At 39.0% G+C, this 26,097-nt stretch overlaps 1 protein-coding gene across 2 annotated transcripts in view; it reads left to right on the forward strand.

Moving 5' to 3' along the window:
- Nucleotides 1–25,252, forward strand: part of dock10 (dedicator of cytokinesis 10) — a 162,029-nt gene extending 136,777 nt beyond the window's left edge. For both annotated transcript variants that reach the window (XM_079823032.1, XM_079823033.1), the window contains exons 40-56: nucleotides 733–842; nucleotides 1,059–1,174; nucleotides 2,982–3,119; nucleotides 5,371–5,553; nucleotides 5,647–5,757; nucleotides 8,302–8,517; nucleotides 8,610–8,667; nucleotides 9,281–9,379; nucleotides 11,580–11,686; nucleotides 11,770–11,892; nucleotides 11,977–12,090; nucleotides 14,707–14,853; nucleotides 14,984–15,194; nucleotides 17,176–17,366; nucleotides 20,828–20,928; nucleotides 21,911–22,049; nucleotides 24,555–25,252. In XM_079823032.1, the coding sequence (XP_079679158.1) occupies nucleotides 733–842; nucleotides 1,059–1,174; nucleotides 2,982–3,119; nucleotides 5,371–5,553; nucleotides 5,647–5,757; nucleotides 8,302–8,517; nucleotides 8,610–8,667; nucleotides 9,281–9,379; nucleotides 11,580–11,686; nucleotides 11,770–11,892; nucleotides 11,977–12,090; nucleotides 14,707–14,853; nucleotides 14,984–15,194; nucleotides 17,176–17,366; nucleotides 20,828–20,928; nucleotides 21,911–22,049; nucleotides 24,555–24,602 (2,212 nt within the window). In that variant the 3' untranslated portion in view covers nucleotides 24,603–25,252. The remainder of the gene's footprint in view (nucleotides 1–732; nucleotides 843–1,058; nucleotides 1,175–2,981; nucleotides 3,120–5,370; nucleotides 5,554–5,646; nucleotides 5,758–8,301; nucleotides 8,518–8,609; nucleotides 8,668–9,280; nucleotides 9,380–11,579; nucleotides 11,687–11,769; nucleotides 11,893–11,976; nucleotides 12,091–14,706; nucleotides 14,854–14,983; nucleotides 15,195–17,175; nucleotides 17,367–20,827; nucleotides 20,929–21,910; nucleotides 22,050–24,554) is intronic.
- The last annotated feature ends 845 nt before the right edge of the window (nucleotides 25,253–26,097 follow it).

Below are 26,097 nucleotides of genomic sequence, written 5' to 3' on the forward strand. Positions count from 1 at the left end.
GGCCTGGTCTGATAAATCACGTTTACTTTTACATCTCGTGGATGGCCGGCTGTGTTTGTGTCTTACTTGAGGAACACAAGATCACAGGATCACAACTTACAGGACTTAAAGGATCTGCTGCTAACATCTTGGTGCCAGATACCACAGCACACCTTCAGGGGTCTAGTGGAGTCCATGCCTCGACGGGTCAAGGCTGTTTTGGCAGCAAAAGGGGGATCGACACAATATTAGAATAATCCTCAATGTTATGCCTGATCGGTGTATATCCAACTTTATATAGAGAGAACAAGTGCATTATAGGAAATGATTCCTTTAAATGTTAGTACATAGTATTTAAAGACACTTCATATTAAGTGGGTCCGTCCTGTGTAAATATCATAGTTCATCATGTCTTTTCACAGAAGTCTTCGGTTACATCCATAGTGTGGGAACCATTTTTGTCTGTATCCAGCGAGCCCCTCTCATTCACCTCCTGATATCGTTGATATTTCTCTGTTGTTACAAAGAAAGTATATGGCTATTAGGTGTTTATTTCTTAGCTAAAATGTAGCTAACTAAGAGCCAAATGTACAAGATACTCTTGACAGTCTGTAAACACTGAAAGAAACAGTCAAGATAGAAATAGAGGGAGAAAATGGGGGAATTTAATATATTTTTCTCTCTCTGCTATTGTCATGATAACATGATTATGTTAAAGCAGTTACTAATGAGTTGAACTGCTGTTGTACCCAGGATTCTGTCTTCTCAGGATGGGCACAGACACGCCCGCTGTCAGACCATGCCCATCATCAGGGGGAAGAACGCCCTCACAAACCCCAGACTGCTGAATATGATGGAGACAGGTACAAGTACACTCCATTTCTGTTGTGAGTTTTAGATATATATATGGTAAACTTAGAATCATTGATCATTTTTGAGCCATGCACTTTTAAGTTTGTGTATCATTGTTGGTGACACTAGAGTAAAAATGCGGTGGCTCAGAGTGGATATCAATGCATATGATCTGGACATGTTTTCAGATTTCATGAGGAATTAAAACCACTGTAATGTGTGTTTAGATGGAAACGCTCCTGAAGGAGAAAACGTCAACCCGACAGACATCGAGGCTAACCTTTCTACTGAAGTAGCCCTGACCGTGCTGGACGTTCTGGACCTGTTTGTTTATCATCATAAGGTAATATAGACATAATGGAAATGTATCCCAAAATACACTCTGAACATAATATTTTCCAACAACAGGCAAGTTATTTTTCATACTTACAATGTGAATTGGGAGTTGTGCTTGGTGATAAAACTCAAAAACTAGAAAAAAAATGTGTCAGAAAATACTTAATATCCTAATATTTATGGACAAAGTGAAATTCAAGGAGAAATTATATTTAACAAATAATATTTATTTATTGTTATATGGATCGATGACAAGGGAGGATGTCTAAGATGATAAAAAAGGAGAAAATCTTTTTAAAATCTTTTGTAATACAGGTTTTTTTTTTTTTTTTTAATCTTTGTATGAATATTGTTTTTGTACATTTTTGAATTGATTAAAATTTGATTTTAAAGGAATAGTTCACCTAAAAATGAAAATTACCCCATGCTTTACTCACCCTCAAGCCATCCTACGTGTATATGACTTTCTTCTTTCAGATGAACACAATCAGAGTTATATTAAAAAATATTCTGGATAATCCAAGCTTTATAATGGCAGTGAATGGCTGCACAAATTTTGAAGCCCAAAAAAAGTGCATCCATCATAAAAGTACTGGGGTTAATAAAGGCCTTCTGAAGAAACTTACGAAAGTGTAACGCCTCTCGCAGTTGAAAATGCTTATACGTCGTGTCAGTTAAACGTTGTTCGTAAGTTTAATACGGAAGGCAGTCTGGCGGATGCTAGATATTTTACTTTATAAAGTTTTAAATATGGATATTTTCTTATGAAACCCCATAGATTAGCTTCAGGAGGCATTTAATAACCCCCCGGAGCCGTGTGGAGTAAGTTTATAATGGATGGATGCAATTTTTTGAGCTTCAAATTGGGTCCCATTCACTGCCATTATAATACTTGGAAACATCAGAATATTTATTATTTTAACTCTGATTTTATTGAAATCAGTCTGAAAGAAAAAGGTCACATCTGAGTGTGAGTAAATCATGGGCTAATTTTCATTTTTGGGTGAACTGTCCCTTTAAGACTATAAAATTGTTAGGTATATAACCCTAAAAAAGAAGAAATACTTTTTTGAAGTAAATGTTAAATTGAAGTACTAAATGTTTTCAAATGTATTTTTCAAGATTTTTTCAAATTCAAAGTTTTAGTCAAAAATCAGATATTAACATAAAAAGATTTAAAAATGATGCCTTAACAGTCTAAAGGTTTTTATTCCTTCTCACCTGACAAAAAACTGCCTACCTGCACTGACTTTGATTGAGTGGACAAAAGTATTTCACTTTCCAAAGAATAGTATTTACAAGCAAAATTACTTCACAGCTTACTGTGTTTAAGAATATATAATGTCAAGTTGCATATGCCAACAATAACTCAAGTGTAATATCAAATTTGATATAAATTAAAGATGCTACTAAATGTCTTAAAGCTGTCCTGTTGCAATGTGATGGATTGCAAAACTATTCTATTGAGTCTTTAGTCTAAATCCCTGAGAAATTCACAATATTGTTTTTCCAGTATAATCAATGGGTTGTAAAATCTAACATAAAATCTGTGTTTACATAATATATGTGTCTGTATAAATGTATCTTTCTCTGTGTGTATACTGTATGTACACACACACAAATATTATGTAAACACAGACTTTTATGCTAGATGCGATTAATCGATTTTACAGCCCTATATAATTGTAACTGCATTACAAACATGTGTGATGTCCGTGCGTTCTGATTGTAAAGGCATGACGTTGCCATCTGGTGGACACATGGTGTGTTTCCTCTAAGATGACTAACTCCTGCTGCCTTCTCTTGTATTACAGAAACAGTTGCAGCACGATGAAGGGCAAAACTCTTTGATGAAAAAAGTGTTTGACACGTACCTGCTGTTCTTCCAGATCAACCAGTCCACCACCACCCTCAGACACGTTTTCACTGCCCTGCGCCTCTATATTCAGAAGGTTAAACCCTTTCTCTTCACATCTTCAAATCCTGGATTTGTTTTATTATCACAGGTGGCAGATACAAGGAATTATTGGGTGCATTCCAGTTGTAAAGCATGTTCAAGTTTTAGTGAGCTCTGCCCTGCGAATTCACATCACGTGAAGACTTAAATCTGCAGGATTGTACTCTTGCAGTAGTGGAGTAGATTGCATATAATGTTGACACAGAGTATGATGACATTAAAACCACTGCCGTGTCTGCAGATATTTGGTATGCTAGTCTAGTGTGACCGCAGCTTAATTTGGAGCGACCCCCTTTTCACAGTAACAGAATTTGCCCATTTTTTTTCTATTTGTAATTATTGAGTTAACCTGTGGGCATCCGTTCTATTTAAACACCTTTTTAGTAGACCAGTCCGTTCTACTAATGTTTATCAGTCATGAATCATGCAACTTCTAACATCTTTACTCTAGGATGCTTAAAAGCGCTTTTCCCCAGAACCTTTTTGTGGAAATATTCCTTGCATTAAGCCAACACACTGGAAATAGGAAGAAACAAAATGATTTAATGTTTTACAGAGAGACAGAGACTGGCATCTGGCATATAAGGGCCTTGATGTCTTCTCTTGTTGTTCACAGTCCTGGTCCTGGAAAGAGAGACATCTAAAATGTGCAGTGTTGGGAAGGCTACAGGACCAGGGTTGGGACCCACATATCTAAATAACCCTTATATCATTAGAATTTGAAAATAAACCACAAACCACAGTGGAGGTATATAGCCTATTTTTGCCAGCTGTTACAGAAACGTTTTTACAATAAATATTCTGATTTAAGTATTAGATTAGATAGCTTTGATTTTTGCAAACTATTTACAATGACACTAATAATTCTTAATTTATGATAGGAATGCAAAATCAATCTATAGTTATTGATATTTTGAATAGAATAACAAGACATAAACCTGTACATTTTCAATCACGTTTGCGCCCATTTCTTTATTTTGGATAACAGTGTTTCGGTACACAACATAGATTACAAACTAGTGTGCATATTTTGGAGAAATATGTATTGAAGTATGTATAGAATTGAACCATAATTTCTGGAATGACTCTTGAAAGACGATTCTATGCTAATCCAACAGTCAATATTTCGTGATAATAATTCCCACCTCATGCGGTGACGGTAAACTTCTGTCTCATTATACATTTATGTGTCAGTTTATTATACAACCCCAAATCAGAAAAAGTTGGGACAGTATGGAAAACGCAACAAAAAGAAGTGATTTCTAAATTTACTTTGACTTGTATTTCATTGCAGACAATATGAAGACAAAATATTTCATGTTTTGTCTGGTCAACTTCATGTCATTTGTAAATATGCATCCTTTCCTGTCATTCAGACCTGCAACACATTTCACAAAAAGTTGGGACAGGAGCAATTTAGGGCTAGTAATGAGGTAAAATGGTTAAATAATGATGTGATTTGAAACAGGTGATGTCAACAGGTGATTGTAATTATGATTTGGTACAAAAGCAGCATCCAAGAAAGGTCTAATCCTTTAGGAGCAAAGATGGGCCGAGGATCGCCAGTTTGCCAACAAATACGTGAGAAAATTATTGAAATGTTTAAAAAAAAAAAAAAAAAAGTTTTCCGAACTGTCCCAACTTTTTCTGATTTGGGGTTGTATATAATATCTGCATTAGGTCACAATAGAGTCAGCAGAAACATTGTATTAATCTCATACTGTCACTGTGAAATAGAAGATTGGTGCGCGCTTGACTTTCTGAAAAGCTGACGCGTGAAACAGGATCACGAATCCCAGATGGTCTCTAAGTGGGAGCGCTAACAGTTAAAGTCCATTTCAAAAATATTTATATGTTAAATATTGCTTTAAATAAAAAGTTTAGATATAACCCAAATCATTAAATAACCCATAAGACAATTGTCATAAGAACAAAAATATATGCTTTAATAAAAATAATGCTGAATACGGTTTCATGACCTGCAAGAAATATCTTGGCAATTTATTTTAAAATATTGGCAGTTCTGGCAAAAACTACATTTGGGACCCTGTGCACTGTGTACAGAATGTAAAACTGACCACATTTTGCTGACAAACGTTGGAGGTTTGAACCCGTGGTGCTGGAAATCTAAATTTACTTTGGCTATTATCCTAATCAAGCACACCTGAACTAGCTGATCAAGTTCATTAAAAAGCAATAATACTGAAACTGATCTCTGACTGTTTTCACATGCTCTTCCTCTGTAGTTCCCGTCCACGTTTTTCCAGGGTAAAGCGGATCTGTGCGGCAGCCTGTGCTATGAGATCCTGAAGTGCTGTAGCCATCGCTCCAGCTCCACCCAGACCGAAGCCGCTGCGCTGCTCTACTTCCTCATGAGGAGGAACTTTGAGTTTACAAAGGGCAAGTGCATCGTCCGCTCACACCTGCAGGTAATCTTCTGTGGCATACTGGCTGCTTTGGGGATTGAATGTGAGAGACAGACAAAGAAACCAATGTGGATCCTTTCCTTTCTTCTCACGCAGGTGATTAAAGCGGTGAGTCAGCTGATCGCTGATGCAGGTATCGGCGGTTCACGCTTCCAGCAGTCTCTGGCCATCATCAACAACTTCGCCAATGGAGACACGCCACTTAAAGTGAGAGTTTCACCAAAATAACACTTAAAAGCTGCAGTGTGTGTAAAAAAAAAAACAGTTTTCAAACCACAAAAGCAAACTATGAATTTGGGATAGGCCTGTTTCACACAAGCGGCCAATGTTGATTGGTAGCAGATTTGACACTGTACACAGAGGGCCATATTTTAATGATCTGAGCTCTGAAGGGCAAGTCACAGGTGCACTTAGGGCGTGTCTGAATCCACTTTTGCTAGTTTAACAACAGTAAAAAACGGTTGACGCGCCAGGCATGGTCCAAAAGGGTTGTACCTCATCTCTTAAAGGGTTAGTTCACACAAAAATTAAAATTCTGTCATTAATTACTTCCCCTCATGTCGTTGGACACCCGTCAGACCTCCGTTCATCTTCAGAACACAAATGAAGATATTTTAGCTGAAATCTGATGGCTCTGAAAGGCCTCCATTGGCACAATGCACTTTACACTCTCAAGACCCTTAAAAGGCACTAAAGACGTCGTTACAAAGTCCATCTCACTACAGTGGTTCTACAATAACTTTATGAATCGGCGAGAATAGTTTTTGTGCGCAAAAAAACCCTAAATAACGACTTATACAGTGATGACGATTTCAAAACACGGCCTCATGAAGCTTCGAAGCGTTATGAATCAGTGAGTCGATTCATGATTCGGATCGCGTGTCAAACTGCTGAAATTTGGCGATTCAAACTGCTGAATCGACTCACTGATTCATAACGCTTCGAAGCTTCATGAGGCCGTGTTTTGAAATCGTCATCACTATATAAGTCGTTATTTAGGGTTTTTTTGCACACAAAAACTATTGTCGTCACTCCATAAAGTTATTGTAGAGCCACTGTAGTGAGATGGACTTTGTAACGACGTCTTTAGTGTCTTTTAAGGGTCTTGAGAGTGAACCGTGCCATTGAGCCAATGGAGGCCTTTCAGAGCCATCAGATTTACACAAAAATATCTTCATTTGTGTTCTGAAGATGAACGGAGGTCTGACGGGTTTCGAACGACATGAGGGGAAGTAATTAATGACAGAATTTTCATTTTTGGGTAATGATAACTGCGTTGGGTTGAAACTAGCAAAAAACACTTGGGTCGCATTGCAGTGGCTGTATGATAGGGCCCAGAATCAGCTTGCTTCTTTCTAGCAGAAGCCACACTCTAAGTTAGTTTTTTTTTCTCTAAGCATAGTTTTGTTGTGAGCTGCAAATGAATTCAGCAGAAATGCACTAAAAACTGTATCAAGCTTGATGCAAGTTCCCGTTCAGTAGCAGGCACACAGCAGCACTCTGGGGTTTGGTTTACATGTAAAGAAATTACCATTTGGATGTAAATATTATGCCTCTTCACATAAAAAGCAGATTTCATGACAATCAAGTTTATAATAGTCCTCAATTGCTCACTCCTGAAAACATTTTTACTGTGGTCATTACCAAAGGAGCAGTGTTGGGGAAGCTACTCTGAAACTGTAGTTTGGCAAGCTAAAAGCTACTCATCAGTAAAAGTAACATACAGGCAAACAATCCTTCTGAAAAAGTAGTTAGCTACACTTCAAGTTACTATTAAAAAGTAGCTACATTGAAACGGCTTTGATTTTAAAAAAAAACTTTTTTTATTTTTAATGGCATTGTATATTACAAATAATAGTCTCTCTAATCCCTCCTTTCCGCGAGCTACTCTGCTCTGATTGGTCAGATGGCCCAGTCTGTTGTGATTGGTCTACTCTGCTCTGATTGGTCAGATGGCCCAGTCTGTTGTGATTGGTCTACTCTGCTCTGATTGGTCAGATGGCCCAGTCTGTTGTGATTGGTCTACTCTGCTCTGATTGGTCAGATGGCCCAGTCTGTTGTGATTGGTCTACTCTGCTCTGATTGGTCAGATGGCCCAGTCTGTTGTGATTGGTCTACTCTGCTCTGATTGGTCAGATGGCCCAGTCTGTTGTGATTGGTCTACTCTGCTCTGATTGGTCAGATGGCCCAGTCTGTTGTGATTGGTCTACTCTGCTCTGATTGGTCAGATGGCCCAGTCTGTTGTGATTGGTCTACTCTGCTCTGATTGGTCAGATGGCCCAGTCTGTTGTGATTGGTCTACTCTGCTCTGATTGGTCAGATGGCCCAGTCTGTTGTGATTGGTCTAACACATACATTTCGGAAATAAGCGGCCATTACTATCCTGAAGCTCAGCGATAGTACACACTGTGAAGACAGTAACGATGACGTTGATTTTAAATAAATCCCAGCGCGAGTCTGAATCGATGATGAAACATTGGAAGAACTAGTTATTCAACCCAAACCTTGAGCAGGACGTTTCTCAGTGATGCTACTCAGTTTGAGGTGCATTATGAGATGTTTCAACTGTAATTCCTCAATTCCTCGCCATCAGCATTAGCAAGTGTACGTCCAGCAACAAACCTGTGTGTGCGTAGCTTCCCCAACACTGAATGTACTATATTCCTGTATATGAATGTTCCCTTGAAGTCTTCTGTATTGTTTTGTGTTACAAAATGATAACATTAAACAATGGATATTTCCTTCTCCCAGAACACAACATTCCCAGCTGAAGTGAAGGACCTAACCAAGAGGATACGCACTGTCCTAATGGCCACCTCCCAAATGAAAGAGCATGAAAAGGACCCGGAAATGTTGGTGGACCTGCAGTACAGTCTCGCCAACTCCTACGCCAGCACACCTGAGCTCAGACGCACCTGGCTAGAAAGCATGGCCAAGATCCACGTTAGAAATGGAGACCTGTCTGAGGTCAAAATGAGAGGATAACGAAGTTTATATGAACTTTAGTATGAGAACGTTTATGCGTATGAAATTAAAACTCTTTTCCTTGTGCACTTCAGGCGGCCATGTGCTATATCCACATCTCAGCTCTTATAGCAGAGTCTCTGAGGAGGAGAGGTGAGCACCTCAGTATTTAAGCGATGCCTGCTAATGTCCATGTGACAGTTTCTCTATTTGTTTGTTTGTTTGCCAACAGCTTAAATAATTGAGCTTTCTTTTGACATGCTCCTTGACCATTGCTGCTCAGTTATTGTTGTTTTTTTCAGTGCTGTACTTCATAATGAATGAACAATGCTTCTAGCTGCTTCCTGCCACTTGCTTTATTCCTTATGCTGTGAGTTTTTGTGGCCTTGTCATTGGATGCATTCTCTTTGCTCTGGTTCTGGCGGATTGTCTGGCTCTTGCATGTGCATGCTGGCACAAGTTTATATTAGATGCATGGCTGGAGCACTCGCCTTCGTTCTAAGTTTGAAATAGGGGTGGGCAGTATGACCAAAGTCCTATTACAATATGACTGAATAAATAATTGGATATAACGGTAACAGTATATATCACAATATAGTTGGTAGTTTTACGAATGCTAATCCTTATCATTGCTTCATTCTTAACACTATAGCAAATTTCTTCCAACTGACACACTTCTACCCATGCATGGCATATACTGTCATACTGCCCAGCCCTAGGTTGCAAGTAAACCTGTGTTAAACCTGATGCCACTCTGCAATCACAGGTTACTGGAAGTCTGAGAAGGGTCGGATCTCAAGTGTGAGCAAAGAGGGAGCCTGTGTAATTAACTGTAGCCCCTTACTAACTCCCCAAGATGGAGAATGTGAGTGCACCTCCGCCTGCCCCGACCTGCAGTATTCTTTAGCCCATTAGGGGTCCCAATGTGTCATATTGTCTAAACTAAAACATTGATTGATTATAACCTGACCATACATGACAAGTCAGTTTTGTTTGTGTAGCACTTTTCACAGGAAATATTATCCTAGCTAGCAAGCCACCATCGAAACAGTATTAAATCAATGTTAATGTGTCAATTTTAACTGCATCGAATCAACATCTCGTTTGCACCTGCAATTCATGTTGACATTTTTTTTTTAAATTTCATCCACAAAATCAATGGTAATGGCATTTAATCAATGTTACAATGTGATGTTGGTTCAACATCATGCTTGCACTCTCAGAAAAGGAAACACAACAACTACAACTGAAGCCACACAGCCTGAAATCAACTGAAGATAGAAAACCATAAATATCTTGATCTTAGCGGAAGTGCTTTTTGAGAATTAACAGAGATGTTGATGTTTTATTGAAAATGTTTGGTCACCAGTATGGGGATCGTGTTTCTTTTAGTTGGTCAGTTTGACTTTTGGCTTGTTACGTGAGTTTGTGGTCTTTGTAACAGTGTATATCAAAACACATCATTTGTTGCAAAGAAAGCCAGAAACAAAGAAGATCAGATGATATATTTTTCAACATCATAAAGTAGAATAATTCACTAATCTTATCCCTGACCAAAAGCTTTTTGTTATTAATAGATGATATTCACCAACAATACTTTCTTGCCACAGATCAGACATTCTGAATTGATTCTTAAAATACATTAGAGGAAAAACACAGGACACACACACACACATCAACAATGGTGATATGCTTCATGCTGCAATTAATGCTGGGAGCCACCATAGTATACAACTGATTGCTCCCAGCATGCACTGCAGCATGAAGCATATCACCATTGTTGAGATTAATATGCTGATTCTTGATATCTGTGTGTGTGAAAAAAAAAATCAGCAATGTCTTTAAAAGTCAAAATTCAGAATCTCTGGGGCAAAAAAGATTTTTGAATATAATCTATTAATAACAAATAACCACTTTTGGTCAGGGATAAGATTAGGGAATTATTCTACTTTATGACAAAAACTATGTTAATCTTTGTTTCTGACTTTCTTTGTAACAAAATATGTGTTTCAGTAAACACTGTTACAAAGACCACAAACTCACATAAAAAGTCAAGAGTCAAACTGCCCAACTAAAGGAAACAATGATCACCATAATGGTGACCAAATATTTTCAATAAAACATCAACATCTAAACCTCTGTTAATTTTTAAAAAAGCACTTCTGCTGAGATCTTGAGATATGTATTGTATTTATTAGATACTTAAGATACTGTATTTATCTTCAGTTGATTTCAGGCTTTAAGTCAGTTGTAGATGTTGTGTTTCATTTTCTGAGAGTGCAAGCAGGATGTTGAACCAACATCACATTGTAACATTGATTCAATGCCATTACCATTTATTTTTTGCATTAGCTTGTTTGATTTATTATTATTATTATTATTATTATTATTATTATTAAAGGAACTACAGAAAGCAAGTGCAAACAGAATGAACATTTATCCCGTGCTTATAAAATACAGCGGCTCCAAATAGTATTCGGACACTTGTTTGCACTAGTTTAACTCTTGGAATGGGCTTGTTGCTCTCAGAAAGGTAATATCAATCAGTTATAATCAGGTATATTTGTAAAGTTTTTGCTTTAGTGTTTTTAAATTGTTATATTTTTCTAAAGAGGTCTTCCTGAATGTTTGTGCTTGTGCAAGGTACCTGTCACCCTGTAAAAATATTAACGTGAACAACAGTGCACGTGAATGTGAATGAAAGTGTCCACAAGCACTTCCTGTTTCCAGCTCACCTTATGATTTCATGATACATGAAGACACAAACGTCCTTGTAAAATGTAATGTGGCACATGCCGTGATATTATCACAATGCAAAGACAGTGTTTGTTTACAATTAATAGTAGCACTGATTATTTGAAATGAAGTTATTGTGTGATTTGCTAATGTATGATTTAACAGAAAGAGTGAAGCGGGTGGATGTAATGGATGGATAGATGAGTAAATACTGGATGGAAGATGAATGGATGAGTGAATACTGAGGGAGGAAGAACTGATTAATGGGAAGGACTAATGGGTTAATGGATGAACTGATGGATGAGCTGTCTTTGTGTATTAATCTGCAGCATCATTCAGTATGGGTTGGGCCGCCTTCATGAATATCTCTCCTAATGTTAAAGAAGAGGGAGCAATGAAAGAAGACGCTGGCACTCAAGACACTCCTTACACAGAGGTGCATTCTCACTTGACACATTTCACAGGAATAATAGTTTCAGATGTCTCTCATAGACTCTGACTGATCTCTCTGTTCTGTAGGACACACTGGTGGAGCAGTTAGAGATGTGCGTGGATTACCTTTGGAAGTCTGAGAGATACGAGCTCATTGCAGAGATCAACAAACCTGTTATAGCTGTCTTTGAGAAGAGACGAGATTTCAAGGTACTTAGACTGTTTATGGGTTGACTTTAAAAAATAAAACATGAGGCAACATGTTTATCAACTGTGTGTGTGTGTTTCCAATAGCGGTTATCGGAGCTGTACTATGACATTCATCGCTCATACCTGAAGGTGACAGAGGTTGTGAACTCAGAGAAACGTCTGTTTGGTCGGTACTATCGTGTGGCTTTCTACGGACAGGTGAGACACTCAAAAATCTGAAATCATATTGAGATTAAAATAAGTGTAAATGTGCAGTTGTTACATGGTTCCCAATCCCGGTCCTGAAGCTGACCTTTTAATTAGTATTAGTAATAGCATTATTAGGGAATTTTAACCTCATGACTTATTCACACCAAATGCGAAAAATGCTTAAAAAAAGGTATTTTCGCATCAGCACATCTATGTCTACATAGTGAGTGGCCTCGAAGGAACCAAACAGATCCACATGCACTTTGTATGTCCCAGATGTAGCAAAGTTTTAGCAATGACACGAGGTGGAGCCTCCGTTACCCAGCGCTTACTCCAGAGTAAATCAGTCAGCTGCTCTGAAACTCCTAAAACTGGTCTAAATCTCTCCCAGCATCCCTCCATCAACTCCTCCTTAAAGCCCGGAACACAAGCCGGCCAGTGTGTTCTGCACCGTTGGCTCTAGTCGGACGCTGTCTGGGTTTTTTGGGCCGATTCAACATGTAGAATCGGCAATGGGCAGTCGGTGAGCGAGAGAACTCTGATTGGCTGTTCAGCTTAGTGAATGAGTCAGTGCACAAGAATAGCAAAACAGCAAGAAAAGAAGTCAAAACGGTACGGCTGTTCTAATGTTACGTCGTCTTACCGAGTGTTCCTGGGTGAATATTTTAATATAAACATGAGCGGCGTGGAATGAAGAAAGTGATCAGCAGGACTGTTATTCAAAACAGTAATCACATGCTGCTTTGTTTACAGTTTGTGTATCTGCAGCCTGGAGCGTTATTTTTTTTTTTTTCGCTTTTGAATGACGAATATAGACAAATGTATCAGTTGTCTCATTTACACGCAGGCGCAGAACAGCATGCTAGTTGACAGTTGGCTGTAGTTCTCTTGGTGTGTTCAAGTGCAGCTTTTTTCTCCCGACGTTGGCGACGCGACACAGTCGGCTTTCATCAGCGCTAGTTCTGTGGCGTCGCTTTGGTGTGTCCCTACCAGTCTAGTCAATAAACTCAATTTAAGTCCAGGGGGCTTAAAGTTCACATGGTGGTCGGCGCATGGTGGTGGTGGGCGCGTCTGAAGCTGGTGCTGATGCGACCGTCACAGTGACAACAGCCAATCACAGTACTTTTCCGGTGTTGCATGAACACAATTAGCTAGCTTCTGCGCTAGGGTATGTGCAAAGGCGATCTGATTGGCTGAGTTTCAGTTCGGCAACGCATGACGTCACCCATTCAAAGTAAATGAGAAGCTAGCAGCGTTACAAACTGCAAACTGAATCTGTTTACTTTCATCACGGGTGATTTCTCTCTGCAAGAGTGGCAGTGCCTCCTCAAAAAAAATCTATCATAAAATAATCCACAGAACAGAAATAAAACAAAGCAAATGTTACAAAATATGGCTTTGAACAGTGTATAGATCAGCAATACCAATACCGTGCATTAAACCCATCCAAGTACACACATTAGGAGTAGTGAGTAGAGAGCACACACACACACACACACACACACACACACACACACTGCAACCCGTGGACACACACACCCGGAGCAGGGGGCAGCCATTTTTGCTGTAATCATAAGTAATTTATTTTGTGCTGCTTCTAGCTGTTTGAACATATTCAACCACACTATGAAAGCAATCCAGTTGAATGCATATTTGACTGCCTCTGGAAGTGGTTGAAAGTGGATAAGCTCAAAATTATTTCACAGATAATGGCAAATAACATTTCTATAATTAAACGTGATACTTTTAAGTACCTTAAAAGACCTAAATAGCATTTTCTTGTAAAACCCATTCCAATAATCTTTGTTTTATTTACAACTTTGAAAAATATTTGTTTTACCGTGTGCATGTACATGCTGTATACTCTAAACTGATTGGGGTCACGAACCGTAACTATTTTAAGTAGACTACCAATTTTCTATTCCTTTGCTGGTTCTGGAAAATAGCTTTAGCGCCACCAAGGTTGAACAACAGTCTCTCTATAGCCAACATTTTCAGTTTGTCATAGAACAAATCTTGGTGTGAATAGGCCTTTAACCCTCAACAGACTGAGAAATTTAATGAGCAGAAAAATACAAATTGACACGGAAAAAGGAATTCAAATAAGCAAGTTTTATTAATCCAAATATTGACTTTACATACAAGGAACCAAAATGATTTCCCCCTGGGCTTATCTCAGAAATCAGTGCATTTAAACACTTTTCTATTCTCTCCTGTGTGTTGTATATATCAGGCAGTGGTAAGTTTTCTCATCTTTGGTTCAATTAAGTTGTTCTGCTCTCACCCTTTCACGGTTTAACACTCCTTAATCTCTCCCTACATGCTAATAATGTGTGTGGCATATGTCACACGTGGTTTGATACATGTACCACACTTCTCCTGGAAATGAACCCTGACCTCTAATCCTGAGCATTTATGTGTACATTGTGAGTGCTTTCAGGTAAATGCAATTGTGTTTCAGACAGAGACATCTAAATGTGATGTTAACCTTCATTAAAAGTTGAATTCATTGCGCTTTGTCAAGCACCGCTGTCGTTTTAACAGCGTGTTGTGTTAACTTTAACAGCGGTCTCAAATCGGGCCTGCTGGAGATCTCTAGGTCATGTGCTGTGTTGTGTTCGACAGGGCTTCTTCGAGGAGGAGGAGAGCAAGGAGTTTATCTATAAGGAGCCGAAGCTCACCGGACTGTCAGAGATTTCTCAGAGACTCCTCAAACTCTATTCAGACAAGTTTGGAGCCGATAACGTCAAGATGATCCAAGACTCCAACAAGGTGTGTCCAGCTGGCTCCTAAATACCACTTTTCTTCCTCTCCATGAATAATATCTTGTCGGAATCATAGTAAATCTCTTTTATTGTAACTAGGAGGAACATTTTTTTAAAGTTCAGGTGTGTCTTCACAGGTGAATCCTAAAGACCTGGACCCCAGATTTGCCTACATTCAGGTGACCTATGTAGTGCCTTATTTTAATGAAAAGGAGCAGCTGGAGAAGAAGACCGACTTTGAGCGCCATCACAACATCAATCGCTTTGTCTTTGAGACGCCCTTCACTCTTTCTGGGAAAAAACATGGAGACGTGGAGGAACAGTGCAAACGAAAAACCATCCTGACCAGTGAGGCACTTAAAATCAACCTCAAAATTGAAGCAAAATGAAACCACTTATATACAGTGAAACCAAAAGACAGATAGCCTACATTGACTAAAGTATGAATCAGTATAAGTGAATAACACAATGGGTCATTGTAAATACAGAAATATTTTGAAAGTATTTGTAGAAGCACTGAGCTTATACACTCTCAAAAAAAAGAGTACAAAATTGTACCTTATAAGGTACAAGTGTCCGTCACTGGTGTGGTACCCTTAAGGGTACATTTTTGTACCTCTAAGTCAGGAGTAGGCAAGTTCAGTCCTAGAGAGCTGATGACCTGCAGAGTTTAGCTCCAACCCTACTAAACCACCACAGTATAAAACGCATGGCTCCCAGCATGCATTGCAGCATTAAGTATGTCACCATTGTTGAGATTCATATGCTGATTCTTGATATCTGTGTGTGTCTAAACTTTTTTGCCCCTAGAATGTATTAAAAAATCAAAATTCAGAATGCCTGATCTGTGGCAAGAAAGTATTGTTGGTGAATTTAATTTATTAATAGTTTTAGTCAGTGATGAGTTCAGTACATTTTTCTTCATGACAATTTTTATTTATGGCTTCTTTTGATTTGGACAGATTATGTGTTTTGTTAACACTGTAACAAAGACCACAAACTCGAATAAAAAAGCCAAGAGTTACACTGCCCAACTAAATGAAACACTGATCGCCATAATGATGACCACATATTTTCAATAAAACCAACATCTAAACCTCTGTTAATTCTCAATAAGAGCTTCTATAGATATCTTTCAGGGTTGGAGCCAAACTCTGCAGGACATCGGCTCACTAGGACCGAACTTGCCTGCTAATGGTTAATTGTACCCTAAGGGCCAATTGTGTACCTTTTAAAGGTACAGTTATACGTTTTGTTCCCCAAGGAACAAAATTGTACCTCCACTGTACCTTTTTTTCTGAGAGTGTAATGGCCATCTGACCAAGTGTACCAAAAAGTATGATGTGCACTGCAGCTTGTCTTCCAGTACAAATTCTTACATCAAGACACATTTACTGGAGAAGCAAAATGGCATAAGAAATTAAGTCTTGTTCTCTAAAAAAAACTGATCAAAATGAAGTGAGTTTATGCTTAAAACATGAAAACAATATCTGCCAATGGGGTCAGAAAAATCAATGTGTGTTCCCTTTGAATTAAGTTTATTTGTCTGACCCCATTGGGAGATATTTTTCTTGTTTTAAGCATAAATCTACTTTATTTTGATTACCATCCCGCAAAATCTTTTTGGCAGTGTGCTCAATCTGTGTTTAATAAAATATAGAAACTGCCCGATACTGTTATTTATATTTACAATACAGTATGATCGCTGATTTGAAAGAATTAGACAGCAAAACATAATGTCACAGAAAAAGAGTTGATGTTTAAGTTAGAGACTGAAAAGACCCATAAACAGTGTTGGGTGTAATTCATTACTAAGTAATTCATTGCTGTCATTTAATTACTTTTCCCTTAAAAAAAGTAAAGTAAGGGCTTAATCTTAAGGTTTCTTTCATTTAAATTGTAGTTACTTCTGATGTAATTGCATTAAAGACTATAGAACAATTCTGTATAAAACAATAGTGCATGCTTTTAATGTAACCTTCTCACTTTAAACAGTTTGGTCAATTCAAGAATAAATTATGCAGTTTTACATGATTTATTTGACCGAATTAAAATTAAAATGTCTATCTTTGTATTGTTCAACGGGTCGAGGTTGATACAGGATTTAGAAAGTATTTAGGAATACTTTTTAGAGAGAGTAATTAGTATATTAATTCATTTAGACTGTTGAAGATGTAATTAGTAGCTAGTAAATAATGAATTACCATTAATAAGTTGTTGTAAAATGTATGGATTTTGAGAGTATCTTACCTAACACTGCCCATAAAATGCTTCACATGCACATTTCCCAAACACCTTCTTATGAACCCTCTCACATCTCCTTCTGCAGCAAGCTCTAGTTTTCCCTTCTTGAAGAAGCGTATAGAGGTGGTGGAACAGCAAAGCACAGAGATGAACCCCATCGAGGTGGCGATAGACGAGATGAGCCGTAAAGTGTCTGAACTCAATCAGCTGTGCAACATGGAGGAGGTGGACATGATCCGCCTCCAGCTGAAACTACAGGGCAGTGTCAGTGTTAAGGTGAGTTACAATATGTGCTCATACAGCATTAGTGTCAGTGATTATATGGTAGATGATATTAAATAGATGACATTATATATGGTATCCTGAATTGCTCTTTCAGTCATATCGCATCATTATAAATACATGTCAGGTGGTTAAAATTGTTTAATGCACATCTAGCCGTTTCTGATTCCTTACGTTAAAGGGATAGTTCACCCAAAAATACAGATTCAGTCCTCATTTATTCACCCTCGAGTTATTCTAAACCTGTTTTTTGTTTTTCTTCTTCTGCTGAACACAAAATAAGATATTTGAAGAATGCCTGTAACCAAACAGGCCCCATTGACTTCCATAGGATCTTTTTCCTCCATACTACGGAAGTCAACGGGGCCCATCAACTGTTTGGTTACCGGCATTCTTCAAAAAATTATCCTTTTTAAATTATGGAGTGTCTATTCACACCAAGTGCAAATGGTGTGCCTTGTTGGCAAGTGCTATCTCCGCCTAACAAAGCCTGGTTGGGCCAAACAAGATAAAAAAAAATAAAAAAGTCATATTTCAACGTCTTCAGTGGTGTAGTGGGTAAAGCATAAGGCTTAAGGATCTTGGTTTTGACGTTCAAATCCGCCTTTTGCAGAGCTCGCTCTTATCCCTTTTAATCATAATAAAAGCATTTATTGGGTTGGGTTAGGGGTCGGTGTAGGCAGGGTTATTATTGTCCCAGAGGTGGCATCCATTTAATAATTTAAATAAATATAATCATTTACACTCTGTTATTACATTTACATTTATGCATTTGGCAGACGCTTTTATCCAAAGCGACTTACATTGCATTCAAGGTACACATTTTACATTTTGTCAGTTCTTGCTTTCCCTCGGAATCGAACCCATGACCTTGGCGTTGCTAGCGCCACGCTCTACTGTTTGAGCTACAGGAAAGCTTATTATTGCATCTTGTTAATGTACAACAATACTGAGGTGCAAATAGTATGTATCTGTCAAAATAAAGTATAAATTGCATGCAATTACACATATTGCAAAGAACTGCGGACCCACTTTATATTAGGTGGCCTCAACTACTATGTACTAACATTTTAATTAATAATTTGATACAATGCACTTATTGTGTACATACATGTTTTTACATTGTACTTACATTTTTAAAAATAACTGCATGTAATTACGTCTGTAATTTCTGTAGTTACATTTGTAATTAAACAGTTGACACTTCCCTTACACCTAACCCTACACTTAAACTTACCCATACCACCACACCTGTCCCTAACTTTACCCTTAACTTACCCACACCACCACACCTGTCCCTAACCCTACCCTTAAACTTACCCACACCACCACACCTGTCCCTAACTTTACCCTTAAACTTACCCACACCACCACACCTGTCCCTAACTTTACCCTTAAACTTACCCATACCACCACACCTGTCCCTAACTTTACTCTTAAACTTACCCACACCACCACACATGTCCCTAACTTTACCCTTAAACTTACCCACACCACCACACCTGTCCCTAACTTTACCCTTAAACTTACCCATACCACCACACCTGTCCCTAACTTTACCCTTAAACTTACCCACACCACCACACCTGTCCCTAACTTTACCCTTAAACTTACCCACACCACCACACCTGTCCCTAACTTTACCCTTAAACTTACCCACACCACCACACCTGTCCCTAACTTTACCCTTAAACTTACCCACACCACCACACCTGTCCCTAACTTTACCCTTAAACTTACCCACACCACCACACCTGTCCCTAACTTTACCCTTAAACTTACCCATACCACCACACCTGTCCCTAACTTTACCCTTAAACTTACCCACACCACCACACCTGTCCCTAACTTTACCCTTAAACTTACCCATACCACCACACCTGTCCCTAACTTTACCCTTAAACTTACCCATACCACCACACCTGTCCCTAACTTTACCCTTAAACTTACCCACACCAGCACACCTGTCCCTAACTTTACCCTTAAACTTACCCACACCACCACACCTGTCCCTAACTTTACCCTTAAACTTACCCATACCACCACACCTGTCCCTAACTTTACCCTTAAACTTACCCACACCACCACACCTGTCCCTAACTTTACCCTTAAACTTACCCACACCACCACACCTGTCTCTAACTTTACCCTTAAACTTACCCATACCACCACACCTGTCCCTAACTTTACCCTTAAACTTACCCATACCACCACACCTGTCTCTAACTTTACCCTTAAACTTACCCACACCACCACACCTGTCTCTAACTTTACCCTTAAACTTACCCACACCACCACACCTGTCTCTAACTTTACCCTTAAACTTACCCACACCACCACACCTGTCCCTAACTTTACCCTTAAACTTACCCATACCACCACACCTGTCTCTAACTTTACCCTTAAACTTACCCACACCACCACACCTGTCTCTAACTTTACCCTTAAACTTACCCACACCACCACACCTGTCCCTAACTTTACCCTTAAACTTACCCACACCACCACACCTGTCCCTAACTTTACCCTTAAACTTACCCACACCACCACACCTGTCCCTAACTTTACCCTTAAACTTACCCACACCACCACACCTGTCTCTAACTTTACCCTTAAACTTACCCATACCACCACACCTGTCCCTAACTTTACCCTTAAACTTACCCACACCACCACACCTGTCCCTAACTTTACTCTTAAACTTACCCACACCACCACACCTGTCTCTAACTTTACCCTTAAACTTACCCACACCACCACACCTGTACCTAACTTTACCCTTAAACTTACCCACACCACCACACCTGTCCCTAACTTTACCCTTAAACTTACCCACACCACCACACCTGTCTCTAACTTTACCCTTAAACTTACCCACACCACCACACCTGTCCCTAACTTTACCCTTAAACTTACCCACACCACCACACCTGTCCCTAACTTTACCCTTAAACTTACCCACACCACCACACCTGTCCCTAACTTTACCCTTAAACTTACCCACACCACCACACCTGTCCCTAACTTTACCCTTAAACTTACCCACACCACCACACCTGTCCCTAACTTTACCCGTATCCCACTTCAGTATCAGCAAAGGTGTTTTGCTATACAATTTCAACACAGTAAGTACATTGTACTTATTTTTTAATGTAAGTACATAGTACTTAAGGCCACCTAATATAAAGTGGGGCCAGAACTGCTACTTTTTATATGGTGTAAATAGAATATATCACTATTTTCACTTAGTATGCTATTTCACTGAGTGTAAATAGAATCGTTTCTGGTCTATTTGCACTTAGTGTAAATAGCCGCTGCCTTTAAATTATCCTTGGGTGAACTATCCCTTTAATGACATTACAGGTTTTTTTTTTTTAACTCCGGTAGCACTAGCATATTCTTTACTAAGACTGTAAAGTAAGAATGTATTTCATGAAGTTTGTGTTTTTTTTTAGGTAAATGCAGGGCCCATGGCCTACGCCCGAGCCTTCTTTGAGGAGAAGAATGCCAAGAAATATCCAGATAACCAAGTCAAACTCCTGAAAGAGATCTTCAGGTACTTCTTTATTTATTGTTCCGCCCATCAAGGATGTATAAAAACGGCTAATTTCCTTCACTGTGGCACAAATTAATGTGCAGGGTTCCAGATATGCTGTACTTACTAATGAAGATGTCAAATCTCTCTGTGCGCTTGCTTTCGCTCAATGCTGTTACATATGTTAAGTAACTTACAATGACACTAGAAAATAATGATATAGGTTTAAATGACCTTTGGTTTGTTTGGAAAGTTTTAAAGCTGGACATTTGTGATAAATGTCTCTTTCATACATCCGGAGCAATGCGATGCCAGGCGCGATGCAATTGTTTTAGTTCGTTTCAGCCCGACGCAGTTCTCATTTTGACGTCCAGCTCCAGGTTGTTTAAATAGCAAATGCCCTCACACCCATCTGTTCACCCATGGGCGTCTGGTCTGAAAACCAGGTGTGTTCAGGAGCATTGTGTTAGTAATATGAGCCTATAGGCGGTGCACAACACACGTACACTTTGATTATTACACACACAGAGGACGCTGCACACAAACATGGCAAATATTAAAAATAAAAGGATTCCTCTCTGGAGAAGCATTCAGTCTTTCCTCCATGTAAATAGCGAATCTGCCATGGTGCGAGTGCAACTGGCTTTTAAAGGGAATGGGAGATGAGACTCTGATTGGTTTATTGCACGTTACACCCAAAACACACCCATGACTCATTAAGAGACGAGGTACAACACTTTTAGACCATGCGCCTGGTGCGCACAACCCTTTGTCCCGTTGTTAAACTAGCAAAAGTGGATTCGGACACGCCCTAAGTGCACCTGAGCCATGAGCTTCAGAACGTTAAAATTAGGCCCATTATGTCCATAATTATGTTTTAATGAGGTTTTAAATTTGTACTTAAAGATAAAGACAATGCTTAAAGTTTTAGTTTTTGTACACTTTTTTTTTTTACAAAACTGTTGTGACTGCAATTCTATTTGTTTTGTTTCTTGTCCTGCAGGCAGTTTGCAGACGCATGTGGGCAGGCCCTGAATGTGAATGAGCGTCTCATAAAAGAAGATCAGCTGGAGTATCAGGAGGAGATGAAAGCTCACTATAAAGACATGCTCACCGAGCTCTCCGCCATCATGAATGAGCAGGTCAGCACACTTGATCTCTGACGCAAGACAAAAAAATGTACCTTTAGAGATGAATCAGATATACCCCAGCCAGCACACCCATGTGGGCCCAAATGTTAGTGATGGTACGCCTGATACCGAGGCTTTGAAGCTTGTGTCAAGAAAACATCAGGTACTTCCCGCCGGAGCTCCGTATCGAGGCTTGTATTGTTTTAGTGAAACGAAGTCACTGGTGTCAGTGTTGGGGAGTAACTAGTTACATGTAATTAGATTACGTCATTTAATTACAAAATAAATGTAACTAATCAGAAAAAGTATGTAATTAAATTACAGTTACTTATGAAAATGTTAATGATTACAAAGGGGGTTATTTACTGAATATTTTCAGTAAAAAGCTAGGAAATGTTGAATAATATTAATTTGTTGCTTTTTACGGTGTCTCCTGCCATTTAAAGGCCGTTTAGTAAAGCAATGCTATTCTGATGCTTTTGATTGGTTCTCTTGTTTGAATTTTTACATCAATCCACATTGCCGCTGAAAGCTATGCTACAACCTGTCTGAGATTTTGCCACCATGGCGAGAAAAATGTGTTCCAGTTCTGGAAATTAGAAAAGTAACCGAAATGTAATCAGTTACATTACTTTAATAAAGCAATTTAAATAGTTACACTTCTTATTGCATTTTAAATAGGGTAACTTGTAATCTGTAACCTATAACATTTCCAAAGGTACCTTCCCAACACTGCTAGTGACGTTCGAAGCCTCGTTTGAGTGCGGTGCTTCGGTTTTGGTAGAACGATGATGTTTTTTCCCTCTCATGTTACACAAGCACTTCCACTTCTCTCCTCCAGTCCACCTTAATCACTTTCACCTTCTTTTATCCAGTCTAAAGAACTCCGTATATTTCAACAAAAGCACTGCCCAGTTACAAAATTATGAAACAGCGCTGAGCATAAATACTTAAACGAACTATTTATTTATTTATACATGTGTTTGTGTGTGTATATGTTAATGTATCATGAACCATTTTGGCGCTGTCACACTCCTGACAAATTTTTTCCTACAACGTATTTCAACAACATAAACTGCGTGCATTCGAAACCTCGAGAAATGAACCCCTTTTCAACACATCTGGCTGGAAAGCTTCATCTTGCCACCATTAACAATTGGGTTTGACTTGGGCTGTCTAACTGGGGCCCAGCCAGTTTTGTCCAGTTTCCATGTAGGCCTCACATGGGTTAGTCCAGATGAAATGATCTCAGAGGAGGATTCAACAACTCCACACACAGCATTACCAGCTTCACTTATTACTAACCAGATTGACTTTATTTCTTTCAGACATCTACAGAGGTTTAGATTTAGGTTGATGCTTTATTGAAGATAATAGTTTGTTTTGTTGTCACCATTATGGTGATCAGTGTTGTGTGAAGCTGGTAGTGCTGTTTATGGAGTTGTTTAATCCTCAGCTGAGATCTTCAGAGATTTAATGGGTTAGTTCACCCAAAAATGAAAATTCTGTCATTAATTACTCACCCTCATGTCGTTCGACACCCGTCAGACCTCCGTTCATCTTCAGAACACAAATGAAGATATTTTAGTTGAAATCTGATGGCTCTGAAAGGCCTCCATTGGCACAATGGCACTTTACACTCTCAAGACCCTTAAAAGGCACTAAAGACGTCGTTACAAAGTCCATCTCACTACAGTGGTTCTACAATAACTTTATGGAGTGACGAGAATAGTTTTTGTGAGCAAAAAAACCCTAAATTACGACTTATATAGTGATGACGATTTCAAAACACGGCCTCATGAAGCTTCGAAGCGTTATGAATCAGTGAGTCGATTCAGCAGTTTGAATCGCCAAATTTCAGCAGTTTGGCAGTTTGAAACGCGATCCGAATCATGAATCGACTCGCTGATTCATAACGCTTCGAAGCTTCATGAGGCCGTGTTTTGAAATCGTCATCACTATATAAGTCGTTATTTAGGGTTTTTTTGCGCACAAAAACTATTTTCGTCACTCCATAAAGTTATTGTAGAGCCACTGTAGTGAGATGGACTTTGTAACGACGTCTTTAGTGCCTTTTAAGGGTCTTGAGAGTGAACCGTGCATTGTGCCAATGGAGGCCTTTCAGAGCCATCAGATTTACACTAAAATATCTTCATTTGTGTCTGAAGATGAACGGAGGTCTGACGGGTGTCGAACGACATGAGGGGAAGTCATTAATGACAGAATTTTCATTTTTGGGTGAACTACCCCTTTAATGTCTTCTGTTATCTTCAGTTGATTTCATCTAAGGCTGTGGCTGAAGTCAGTTGTAGTTCTTGTTTTTCTGTTCTTTCTGTCGTTGTTTCTCTTTGGCGGGGAAACAACTCTTTAATATTTTGAGTTTGGACTGGTGTCCATTTCAATCGCTAGCTGCCATTATTACATGCCGCACCTTTAATTGTTGAAATAAAACTTCTGCTCTTTGCTTGTAAGTAGTTTCTCTGTATGTTGACTGCATGTTTTTTCTACCTTTCAAAGATTCCATATACAAGGCAACCAGGAACAGAGCGACCCAATGCCATCTGAGCTGCGAAAGAGTTTTGAAAACTGCTCACAGACATTTTTTATCCAAAATGGCTGCCAGATTTTTCTGACAAAAGGGAGACTAGAATTTGTGATTTTAATGAAATAGAAATAGACAAAAAAGGAAAAGCATCGTAGTCTTGTGGATGAAGCATACGACTGTGTCTTTATGCATAGCATGCACACGCACACACACCCCAACATAAACTCACCAATACCATCTCAAGCAGTACATACATAGCATCAGATATGCCTTTTTATTCTAGACCGTTCTTTTAGAAAACAGCGACCTTAATTAACCAGACTAAGCAAATCTCTTGTTCCAAATATTTTATAGGGCTCTCACTTCATTGCTTTCAGATGTAATTTTCCACTGATATCTGAATACTGTTAGGAGTATGGTTGTCATGTTTCATTCTATGTATTCCACATAATCGTGTTGAACACATCTCTACTCCCTGAGTGAATGTAAAGCCGTCTAACATTATGAGAATCCCAGCTCGTTCATTTTACAAACACAAATGTGCTATTTTATACGTTTTTTTATGATTGACAATGTTTTACTGTTACTTCATGTACTGTTGTAAATTGTAAATAAGAATAATTAAAATGTAAAATGTTTCTTTTTATATATTAAAAGATGATATATGATTGTTTGTGTCCATTTTTAGGGCCCAAGCCCTGAAAGGGCGCAGAGCCCTATTGTTCTTCCTCAGATTATTCTTTGTTTTTTTTTGTTTTGTTTTTTTTTTCGACTTCTCGGGTACTTTTGGGGCACTTAACATGCTCGAAAACTCTTGAAACTTCGCACAGGCGTCGGAATGCGCGGCCATCAGAGCCGGGCTGAAGCTGGTACCCGGGCGTGGCAGGGGGGCTCGACAGCGCCCCCTAAAGTGGGGTCTGAAAACTTGGTCCATATATCAAACACACTTGCACGTACATGTATGAAACTCGGTACACATATAGACCTCATCGGGCCAAACAACTTTCGTGCTCATAGTTATGCGTCAGCCCAACAGGAAGTGAGCTATAATCGGTTGTTCGGAAAACCCATGCTCTGGAATTTAATATACTCCTCCGAGGCCATTGTTTCGATCATCGCCAAACTCGGTCAGCATGAAGTGAACATATCCAGGATGCTAAATTGCGAGCGGATTTTTGATATCTCAAATGGTTTGGCCGTGGCGAAGCAACGAATTTATGGCGAGAAAAGGGGAGAACAGGAAGTGTGTTATAACGTCAGCAAACATTGACTGATTTGGATGAAACTTCAGCTGTGTGTTCGTTGTAAGAGGCCGATCACATGGATATGACATTTGTGAGTCAAAGTTATAGCGCCACCAACTGGCAGTAGGAAGTGTGTCATTTTCAAAAATGCTTTGAATCACCATCTTATTTTCACCAGATTTACTTCAAACTTCATCAGTATAATGTGAAAACATGACAGATAGAGACGTATGAAATGGATTCCTGAAATTTCAAATACTGTTGCCATGGC

This window comes from Gobio gobio, assembly GCF_949357685.1.
Source record: "Gobio gobio genome assembly, chromosome: 8".
NCBI lineage: Eukaryota > Metazoa > Chordata > Actinopteri > Cypriniformes > Gobionidae > Gobio > Gobio gobio.